General features: G+C 38.7%; 1 protein-coding gene across 1 annotated transcript; it reads left to right on the top strand.

Annotated features, from left to right (window-relative positions):
- The first annotated feature begins 4,825 nt into the window (after positions 1 to 4,825).
- LOC130921988 (uncharacterized) lies at positions 4,826 to 10,832 on the top strand. The gene is made up of 6 exons (XM_057846398.1): positions 4,826 to 4,974; positions 6,111 to 6,724; positions 7,840 to 7,950; positions 8,874 to 8,935; positions 9,382 to 9,636; positions 9,729 to 10,832. The coding sequence occupies exons 2-6, from the start codon at positions 6,130 to 6,132 to the stop codon at positions 9,747 to 9,749; spliced, it is 1,044 nt and encodes a 347-aa protein (XP_057702381.1). The 5' UTR covers positions 4,826 to 4,974; positions 6,111 to 6,129; the 3' UTR covers positions 9,750 to 10,832.
- Positions 10,833 to 12,100: the final 1,268 nt, after the last annotated feature.

Raw genomic sequence — 12,100 nt, 5'->3', positions numbered from 1 at the left:
TTGGGTGCTAGTTGAATGTCAGTGCGCTCTAATGGTAAGTGTATAGTCAAAAATCACAGCCACACATGTTTTTCTGCCATTTAAAATGAATGGAAAATTTGGACGTGCATAGCCGTCAAGGCATGGACATGCATGGCCTGCAGAAATGCCATATACCCCCCAAAAATGCCACATGGCAAAGAAAACTGCCACAAGTCAAAATACATTTTGCCACATGGAAAAAAAAATGCCACATGGCATAATCAATTCTGCCACATAGCAAAGAAAAAATGCCACATGGCAAAAAAAATTCCACATGGCAAAATCAATTTTACTACATGGCAAAAAAAAATACCACATGGCAAAATCCATTTTGTCACATGGCAAAAAAAATGCCACATGCTAAAATCCATTTTGCTACATGGCAAATACCACTTTTGTTTCTCGCTGTCTCTCATTAAACGCGAAAAACTTGGGATCACAGTATTGATCCATTTTTACCTCCACAATTTGATGAAAGCTACAAAAGTGGAGGTTATGTTTTCGGTTCCATAAGTCTGTTTGTCTATTTTTGTGTTCAAGATACTTCAGAAGAAGATAGGGATTATTATTACACTTGTTGGATATGTTTGTACTGTAATATGCAATGGAAGAGGTGATTAAATTTATCATCGTGGTGGTCATAAGGTCATAAGTTAACAGGGCCATAATCGATTTGTCTTCATGTTTGTGTTCAACTAACTCATAAACGAAGAAAAGGATAAGTATGAAAAGTGTAGGATATTTTTGCAGTATGAAACAGAAGAGATGAATTTTGGAGTCACGAGGAAAAAAGGTCAAAGAGGTTTGTTTTTCTATATGTTTGTGTTCAACATAACTCTAAGAACGAATAAATGGATTGTGACAAAACTTGCAGGATATGTTTGCAATACAAAACAGAATAGGTTATTGAATTTTATGGTAATAAGGTCAAAGGTCAAAGAGGTTCATATGTATGTTCGTGTTCAGAATAATTAAAAAAACGAACAAAGGCATCATTATCAATCTTGTTGGATAGGTTTGTAATATGCATTGGAATGGGTGATTAAATTTGGGGGTAATAAGGTCAAAGTTAACAGGGTCTTAATCAATTTGTCTTTATGTTTTTGTCCAAGTTGTCACGTTCCGCCGCTGGTCAGAATTTGTTTTGTTGCAGAGCCGGCTGTGGGGGCGTGCCGGCGTCGCACCTGCAGCTAATCCCTGCTCATCAGCGATAGTATATAAACGCAGGCCATCCAAGAGAAGAACGCCGAGATATTTTTCTTGCTGGTCGCCATCCACATATACTGCTTTCGAGTCGCGTTGTATTTGCTCTCTGGTTCGTCTGACGTCTTAGTTCTGTGATCCTCTACCTTGTGCAGGTATTGAGTGTATTTTTGTTTGTCTTTTGGCGCTCTGCCCTCCGCTCAGTTTTCGCGTTTTTTGATCCCCGTCGACCTATTTTGTCACGGACCCCTTTTGTTATTCCCTTGTTACCGCGTTCACGTGTTTTTTAAATTTGTGATTAATAAATCCCCGAACGCATCCTCTTTGTTGTCTGTTTTGGGTCCAGTCGTTTCTCCGCATTCGCGGATCCCTAACACAAGTAAGTCAAAGGTCAAAGAGTTTCATATATATGCTCGTGTTCAGGATACTGTAGTTAAAGAACAAATAAAGGCATTATTATCAAACCCGCAAGATATCTGTGTAATATGAACGGAAGGGATGATAATATTTTGGGATACTGAAGTCAAAGGTCACATAGGCAAATCTAATTTGGCTGTTAAGGCAGAGATATGCTCTATAGTTAACTCATTGGCTGCCATTGACAGCAAATGACATCCAATCCATTTGGTTATTCATCCTCATCATCATTGGTTGGCATCCTTTCCCATTTCAAATAGATTGAACGTCTAGCACTGTCACTAACAGTGGCAAAAGTGATACAGAGTTAATAATGTGTTAAAGGTGTACAATCTTCTGTCTATGTGAGTAGTGCTGCACGCTGATATATGGTGCAAACATTTTGGGCTCACTTGACCACATTGATTAACAAAACTATGGAGTGATTCGATGTTGATATATGTCATAAACATGGCTTGTTTTTTTGTAAAGTTATGCGTTTTTGTTTCATGCACAGAGTTGGGGAAATAACTCGGACGACTGTTGACTCACAAAGTCAAGATGAGATCATTGTAAACAGAGAGGGGCGGTGACTTTGGAAGAAAGAGCAGCACTTCCTGAAAATCAGCCTGGAAGGACAAAGAAAGATCCTGGACATATAATACAACGTTGTTTTTCTTTCACAATTAAAAATCCTTCCAGGTGTATTAATAACAGCTTTTTTTTTTTTTTTTTTTAATTCTAGCAGAAACAGTTGGTAGACTGATTAGACAACTCTATTTTCAGGCATGTAGTCTTGATCCTCTGTCAATGATGCCTGAATTCACATATTATGGTGTACAAACAACAAACTTTAACAAACTTTTTGGTATTATTTTATTAATCCTAATACAGCCGATATTTCTATTGTAAAGAAACATTACATGAGTGCTTCTCATTTAAACACAGAAAAAGTAACAGAAAACGTGCAAAGTGCAAGAGAGCCAAGTCACGGTATCGACGACATGGCTATTTGAAAAAATAATTTCAGAAACTTCATTTAAAATAAAAAGTGACACCTTGATCTAGGATACCTAAGGTCCTGAAAATGTTCCTTCATAACCCACAGTTTTCATATGCAACTGGGGCCATTAATGAGAAAATAAGAGATAAAAATGTTACGGGATATCAGTTTTTCGCTCTGTATCATTCATTTATTTGAGTAGAATCGAGTAGATACAGTGGGGCAAATAACTATTTAGTCAATCACTAATTGTGCAAGTTCTCCCACTTGAAAATATTAGAGAGGCCTGTAATTGTGGACATGGGTAAACCTCAACCATGTGGAAAGAAGAAAAAAAACAGAAAATCACATTGTTTGATTTTTAAAGAATTTATTTGCAAATCATTGTGGAAAATAAGTATTTGGTCAATACCAAAAGTTCATCTCAATACTTTGTTATATACCCTTTCTTGGCAATAACAGAGCCCAAACATTTTCTGTAACTCTTTACAAGCTTTTCACTCACTGTTGCTGGTGTTTTGACCCATTCCTCCATGCAGATCTCCTCTAGAGGAGTGATGTTTTGGGGCTGTCGTTGGGCAACCTGGACTTTCAACTCCCTCCACAGATTTTCTATGGGGTTGAGATCTGGAGACTGGCTAGGCCACTCCAGGACCTTGAAATGCTTCTTGCGAAGGCACTCCTTTGTTGCCCTGGCTGTGTGTTTGGGATCATTGTCATGCTGAAAGACCCAGCCACGTCTCATCTTTAATGCCCTTGCTGATGGAAGGATATTTTCACTCAAAATCTCTCGATACATGGCCCCATTCATTCTTTCCTTTACACAGATCAGTCGTCCTGGTCCCTATGCAGAAAAACAGCCCCAAATCATGATGTTTCCACCCCCATGCTTCACAGTGGGTATGGTGCAATTCAGTATTGTTTTTCCTCCAAACACGAGAACCTGTGTTTCTACCAAAAAGTTCTATTTTGGTTTCATCTGACCTTAACACATTCTCCCAGTCCTCTTCTGGATCATCCAAATGCTCTCTAGTGAACCGCAGACTGGCCTCGACATGTAATTTCTTCAGCAGGGGGACACGTTTGACAGTGCAGGATTTGAGTCCCTGGCGGCGCATTGTGTTACTGATAGTAGCCTTTGTTACTGTGGTCCCAGCTCTCTGTAGGTCATTCACTTGGTGCCCCCGTGTGCTTCTGGGATTTTTGCTCACCGTTCTTGTTATCATTTTGACGCCACGGGGTGAGGAGGGAGTTGAAAGTCCAGGTTGCCCAACGACAGCCCCAAAACATCACTGCTCTAGAGGAGATCTGCATGGAGGAATGGGCCAAAATACCAGCAACAGTGTGTGAAAAGCTTGTGAAGAGTTACAGAAAACGTTTGGCCTCCGTTATTGCCAAGAAAGGGTACATAACAAAGTATTGAGATGAAGTTTTGGTATTGACCAAATACTTATTTTCCACCATGATTTGCAAATAAATTCTTTTAAAATCAAACAATGTGATTTTCTGTTTTTTTTTTTCCCCCACATTCTGTCTCTCGTGGTTGAGGTTTACCCATGTTGACAGTTACAGGCCTTTTCTAATATTTTCAAGTGGGAGAACTTGCACAATTAGTGGTTGACTAAATACTTATTTACCCCACTGTAAGTAATATAGTAGTAGCTACTATTATCACTAGTAGTAATTAGTTTCTTGTAGTAATTAGCTCTACTCCAGCAGACCTTTTCATTTCAGGATGCTCATTACAGTCCAAATGGATTGGACATCTATTGTCATCAAGAGCAGCCAATTAGTTAAAATGAAGAGAGTTTATGTGAAACTGTATACCATTCCAATTAAATTATTTCTTGGAAATTTCTGTTTACTGGATTAAATCTTAGAATTTGCATAAGTGGGTTTCAGTTACGACTCAATACATGAACATTTTGTTATTTTTAAATATATATTCTAACAGAAGAGTAATTAAACAATACTGTATAGCAAAATATAATAGTTAGAATTCGGTTTAGCAGCTTGTATGCTATTCTTAATGTCATGGGGAAAATAAGGAAAAGATAAGGAAGTAGGTCAGTCATGTGGTGCGAGTAAGCCAGTGCCAAACATGGAAATGTTGCTCAATGCAGTCATAACCTGGATGGCGCAGGTGAGTGAGAGGAGTTTCCATCCCCGCCCTCTGAGAGGACGTAGGAATTGACGTCACATGAGCTCAGGTGAGGAAGTGAAGCACTGAGACGACTAGCAAAAAACAAGAAGCAGTAGAAGAGGGAAGTTCCTCTTTCCAACCCGCACGCAAAGAGAGATACAAAGTCATTTTTACACAGTTGAGCGTCGCTTACTACCCGTTAACCTTGGTGAGTCCTCACATTTGATCTTTTGTTAGCAGCAATATCATTACTGCATGCAAGATTTTGTCATTGTTTGAGATAGAGGATGTTATCGTTAAAGAGACAGCACTTAGTTTAGCTGGTTAGCTTTTTATACATATAAATATATATATGTATGTGTATATATATAAATATGTATGTGTATATATATATATATATGTATGTGTGTATGTGTATATATATATATATATATATATATATACATATATATATATATATATATATATATATATATATATATATATATATATATATATATATATATATATATATATATATATATATGAATGTAAATACATGGCAAAAGTCATTTGCAATTAATATAGATTCAAATGGAACTTAATTGAAAAGAAAATACACAGTAAAGGAGTATAACTTGTGTATCACTCTTGTACTTGCAGATAGCGCAATACACTATCTGAAGTAAAAACCAAACACAAAAAAGCAGGAGCACAGGGAATATATATTTTGACATACAAATATCCAAAGGATTGCCAAGCAAGAGCAATTAATAAGTTAAACAAAGCATTAAAAAAACAACTGAAGAAAAGACAAATAAAAGGTAAACAATACATTATATTAGAAAAAAGTACTCAGAAAGAGTACTGATTGAAAATAAGTTTTTGTATGTATTCCAACCTGTACCTATTCCAATGGTTTTGTTCAGAAAAAGTGTTATATCGTGAATACAATGCAGAGTGAAATGTTTTCAGTTCAGTCAAGAAAGCTGGCAGCATTACAAAAACTTAAAAATGAAAGTACTGTAATTATGAAAAAAAAAAAACTAAAAACAAGAAACAGCTACTACAAAATTAAGAAAAAGTGTAGGGCACTCAAAAAATTTTTTAAAAAATTAAGGGGGGAGGTGTTACATCACTGTGTTTATTGCCTCTCATGCAAGATCTGTTTTCACTTTTGATTGAGTCAGTATATGTTACTTGCTGATACACAATAGGAAAAAAAGAGGAATTATTGAGCAACAACACGTTTCTAATGCAACATTGTACGTTCTGTTGTGAACCACAAGTGTGAATCATTCACAGTACGTTCACAATCACAATCATATAGTAGCATGAACTGAAAGTGTGTCATTCATTCTTTAGTTTTTGCAGTTGCCCCATCATGGAACACCAGAAAGCACAGCGTTGGACAGAATACAGTCCTGTGATTTCAGTCGCGCCCAACGACACGCGCCGTCTTCTGGAAGTCTACGTTAAACGCAGCCTCAGCCTCAACGACGAGTCACTGGGAATCAAGCGGTCCGAGCGAAAACTCAAGTGGGTGACCATCCCTAAGAGGCACAGGAGACATTCCAGTGACCCCTCCATTCACCTGGCCAAGGGCTTGGATGACACAGAGTTCAAGTCACCCGCTCCTGCTGAACTTCCCCCAGAGATACCACCGGACGACAAGGTGAGCAAGAAGTCCAAGAAGAACAAAAAGCCCTCCTTGTGGAAGAACTTCCTGGGTCTGTTCTCGCGGCGGGGCAGTGAAGAAAAGGACGAGGAGCAGGAATGTCCACCCGATATTCCGGAGGGGTCGGAAGACGACTCAGATCAAACCGCCGCGTGCCTGCCTGCCCCGACGCCGACCCCCTCACCAAAGAAGCCATCAAGAAGATTGACTTTGAAGAGAAGGTTCTCCAAGAGACGTCTGTCTCTTATTAAGATCAATAAGCGGGAGGAGTTGAATCCACCAGATATCACTGTAGTAGAAGGTATGATTTCAGAAAAAAATTGTCTTTCTGCTATTTATGATATAAGTAAAAGTGCTAAAATACTGAACTGTTCGACATGTGCATTAGAACAATTAATGGAAAGCAAATTGAGTTCATTTGTAAAAGTTCATTTTAGTAGTGTTGTAATCCAGACCACAAACAAGACCAGACCAAAACATGCCTGAAATCAAGGAGACTGGGTCATAATGAAGACTTAAGGGCAGGGGTGTGCAAACTATTCCACAAAGGGCCGCAGTGGGGGCAGGTTTCCGTTCCAACCTATCAAGAGGAAACCTTTTCACCAAGCTGGTGTCTTGCAAGCAACAATAAGTTGTTCACGGTCAGGAGAACCTAATTTCAGCAGAAACCTCTATGCTTAAACTGTCTGTGCTGGATCAGTTGGAACAAAGACCAGGACCCACGACGGCACTTGAGGACCGGTTTGCCCACTCCTGCTTTACAGAGTGAAGTGCAAGATCAAGTCTGAAACAAGAGATAGACCATTACCAGACCAAGACTTTCCTAAAATTCTATTCTATTCTATTCTATTCTATTCTATTCTATTCTATTCTATTCTATTCTATTCTATTCTATTCTATTCTATTCTAAAATGAAGACTTTAGGGAGTCAAGACCAAAACCGGACTGAGACTTGCCCAAAACAAAAAATCACTGAGACCATATCAAGATCATGACTTTGGATCATCAATACCAAGTCCAAAACTCTTTCTATCCAGCTGCTTTCTCTGAATAAACAACCCCATATAAACAACCACAATGAGAGAACACCAAACTCCCACGTGGCACATTAAAACTGTTCATTTTAGAAAGACTTTTAGATTTCTATTCTCCATGTCCAAACAGCTGAACAGGACAGCTTAGAAAAAGAAAAGAATGGGGGGAAAAAAAACACCAAAAGTCCAAAATAAGGTGAAGATATGACCAGGACTTGACTGGAATGAGAAACTATTGAGAGTCAAGATCAAGACCTAAACCACTTAAAACAAGCCCAACATCAGACTGAGGCTTGGCTAACCCTAACCTACACTGTTTGGGAATCTGAATCTTTTCAAAAGGTTTGCCGTCCTTCACTAATGTCCAGTTGTTGATTTGCAGCTGTGGTGAGTGTGGAACCGACCATCTCCTACTATGAGAAAGTGTCCGAGGAACTGGAGAAGATTCTTCATGAGGTTAAGGAAAAGGAAGAGGTGGTGGCCATGTCGGATGGTAAGGATATTGTGAATTGTTGCTTTGTTTTCATAATGTTGGTTACAATTTTGGGGTTAGGTCAGTGGTGTCCAAACTTTTTTCTCTAAGTGGCCTCTTTCATTAAAATCAAAGGATGCAAGGGCGAACTTGAAATCCTTCCACTTTAATTTGTTAAACGAAGATCGGATAAAAAAGATAGGGGATTTAAAATATATTTATTTTCAAGTATTAACTCATTGGCTGCGATAGATGTCCAATCCAATTTGACTGGGGGCTGACAGGGAACGCTGTCAGTAAAATTGGATTGGACGTCTATTGCTATCAATAGCAATGAAACATAATCACTCAATTCTACCCTTTGCAGATGAAATGGATTTGATGTCTATAACTGTCAATGGCAGTGAATGAGTTAAGAGCTATGAGCAACAAACTAATCCAAAGCTATAAGGATATTGCAAAACATATCTTTATTTATCATATTGGATTTTTTTTTTTTTTTTCGTATATACATTTATGTTTCAAACTGATTCATTTTTATTATAATTAATATTATCAATTAAAAAAATTATTATTATCAATTAATTTTATTATTGGAAAATGATTTCAACATGTCAGGTTTTGACCCCTGGGCTATTTGAGAGGCACTATTTAAGTGACCAGCTTCATCAAATTCTGAAGCTGAGAAGTGTAACACATTGAACTCAAGCTTCCTGAGCAGGCCCTTTTCTATGATATTTTCATCATTTGCAGTGGGCCAATGAGCACTGGGCCGTAGTTTGGACATCCCTGGGTTAGGTAAGATTGCTGGTTAAATGGGTCAGACTTATGGGTAGGTTAGGTAGGTAAATGTGTTGGTAGATTTGTTAGTAGATGACGACATAGATGGATGGTAGCTGTCAGACAGATCAACTCAACCTCTTGTTCGTTTTTGATTCCTCCAGAGGAAGTCATCAACCGGATCATTGCTTTGACAAAGGAGCAGGGAGACGCAATCGATGACAAGGTAAAATCAGCGGCCATCACCCAAATCCAAACTTTACAAATACATGTAATTCAAAGACACATAACTGATTGACCACCAGGTCAAGTATTAAGATTTAGCGTCTGGCTCATAACTGTGTAAATTGGTAGTCACTAGGTTGTAAGCTAGATAGAACATCAAACATTGTCATGAGTGAGTAGCTGTATCATTAACAAGGTGATAAGTAATCACAAAGTACAAATTTCAAAATGCTTGCGTGTTATTATTTAGTCTAACATCTAGCGTCACGTACTGCTATTTTACAAGTTTCAGGTAGATATAGAACAGCTGATTTGAAAGCTTAATAGTCAACCCTATAAAGACTAGCACAGATGCTAAAAACGCAACAGTTTAAGTAGAACTCAAGCATATAAAAAAGTTGTGTGAAAATATATTTTAACTTATCTATTACCTGGTTTTCCTTGCAGATTAAAGACAATTCCACCCTGAGTAACTTCTTCAAGGGGATGTCATACACGTCTTTCCAGAAGCTGGCTGACGCCTACCTAGAGAAGGAGGCGCCGCCAACCCCGCCCGCCGTGCTGCCAACGGCCCCTGAGTTGGTCAAGTTGGCCTTCACGTTGGACTTCACAGCTCGAATCGCAGGCCTCTCTCGCCAAAACGTTGGGCACATCACCGGCCTGGGCAACCGCTACCTGCAAGACCGATTTGAGTACAAACAAGTGAGACATTAAGATCATTTCAGTCTTGTAGATATTGATTGCATATTTTGTGATTTATTTATTTTTTTTAATCAATCTGCGGTCTCTTCCAGGCATGTTCAGAGCATCCCTGATAAGGGAGAGGCAGTTGTGTGGGTGAAAACATTTCCGCAAGTGGCATTAAAATGAGGACACGATTTAAGATTTCCAGTTCGACTCATTCATGTTAATTATGCTGCAAGAGCATAATCTGCTGACGCAGAGACTTTGGAGAGATTCCTAAGTGAACTACACCTTCAACTTCAGCTGCTTCTGTTCGGGATGGATTCACACTACAGGGTTCTCATCATACAATTCAGATTTGGTTTTTTTGTACCACAATTGGAACGTGTGGTCTATGTGGCTCTTAATTTAATGAATGGGGAATAAGAGAACGTTTAAACCAGGAGCATTAAGTGATGTTTCACTGCCACTGACAGTGATCCCTGCCAGCCCCTCAGTCGAATTGGATTGGACGTCTATCGTAGTCAATGGCAGCCAATTAGTTAACACTTAAAACCAGATACAATTAAAGAAAACTTGGACCTGATTACGATCTTCTTTTTAACAAATGAAAGTGAAGAATTTGAAGTTGGCCCTTGTTCCATTGATTTTTCTGAAAGCAGCCTTTGGGAAAAAAAGTGTGGACACCCTTTGGTCTAAGAGAATTCATTAATTTTAACACTGCAGGTTCACGTAACGTAATTATTTATGTTAATTTTTTATTGTTTACATCCATGTTGATTCATGTGTTGCTTTTCAAATGATAACTGAGCAGCGGTGGGTTTTTTCATGTCGTTGTAAAGACAGCCTGAGAGCATGCCTTTCCTGAAATGAACATTGAAACACTAAAGTAGAAACTAAGTTTCAGTCACATCACTGACGCACGTTTTGGTTTCCCTTACAGAGCTGTTATAACTGTGAAAATAACAGAACTGTTTAATCACATGTTTTGTGTATTACGTACTCACGGTTGTCCCAGCATTTCATTTTAATTCAGGTTAGAATCTGAAATCATGGAAAATACTAACAAACCAAATGTACTGATTTCAGTGAAAACTAGTCTTGTGATATGTTGGTTTTGTTGTGAAACAACCTTGTGCAATATTGTTTATAATACCACAACTCAGAACGTTTTTGTATTTATTATAAGCTCAAATAGAATGTGACATATTTTTAATGTGAATGCAGGCATTCTTGAAAATAAAATTGTCATATCAACGAAAGCTGTCATTTATTTTTTGGTTGTTCAAGACAATCCTTTCTAGCACATATTGTAATTGCAAATGAAAGGGGTGTCAAGCTGGCGGCCGGAGGGCCAGATCCGGCCCCACCACATCATTTTGTGTGGCACACGAAAGTAAATCATATACACTTTGTTTTTCAGTAAACTAAAATTAATGTATAATTTACATAGTCCAGAAATCTGAGTACAGTGCCTTGCAAAAGTATTCGGCCCCCTTGAATCTTGCAACCTTTCGCCACATTTCAGGCTTCAAACATAAAGATATGAAATTTAATTTTTTTGTCAAGAATCAACAACAAGTGGGACACAATCGTGAAGTGGAACAACATTAACTGGATAATTTAAACTTTTTTAACAAATAAAAAACTGAAAAGTGGGGCGTGCAACATTATTCGGCCCCTTTACTTTCAGTGCAGCAAACTCACTCCAGAAGTTCTCTGAATGATCCAATGTTGTCCTAAATGACCGATGATGATAAATAGAATCCACCTGTGTGTAATCAAGTCTCCGTATAAATGCACCTGCTCTGTGATAGTCTCAGGGTTCTGTTTAAAGTGCAGAGAGCATTATGAAAACCAAGGAACACACCAGGCAGGTCCGAGATACTGTTGTGGAGAAGTTTAAAGCCGGATTTGGATACAAAAAGATTTCCCAAGCTTTAAACATCTCAAGGAGCACTGTGCAAGCCATCATATTGAAATGGAAGGAGCATCAGACCACTGCAAATCTACCAAGACCCGGCCGTCCTTCCAAACTTTCTTCTCAAACAAGGCGAAAACTGATCAGACATGCAGCCAAGAGGCCCATGATCACTCTGGATGAACTGCAGAGATCTACAGCTGAGGTGGGAGAGTCTGTCCATAGGACAACAATCAGTCGTACACTGCACAAATCTGGCCTTTATGGAAGAGTGGCAAGAAGAAAGCCATTTCTCAAAGATATCCATAAAAAGTCTCGTTTAAAGTTTGCCACAAGCCACCTGGGAGACACACCAAACATGTGGAAGAAGGTGCTCTGGTCAGATGAAACCAAAATTGAACTTTTTGGCCACAATGCAAAACGATATGTTTGGCGTAAAAGCAACACAGCTCATCACCCTGAACACACCATCCCCACTGTCAAACATGGTGGTGGCAGCATCATGGTTTGGGCCTGCTTTTCTTCAGCAGGGACAGGGAAGATGGTTAAAATTGACGGGAA

The sequence above is a fragment of the Corythoichthys intestinalis genome, chromosome 9 (genome assembly GCF_030265065.1).
Source record: "Corythoichthys intestinalis isolate RoL2023-P3 chromosome 9, ASM3026506v1, whole genome shotgun sequence".
Classification (NCBI taxonomy): Eukaryota; Metazoa; Chordata; class Actinopteri; order Syngnathiformes; family Syngnathidae; genus Corythoichthys; species Corythoichthys intestinalis.
Note: the sequence above shows the minus strand (reverse complement) of the source record. Positions and strands in the feature narration are given on the sequence as shown.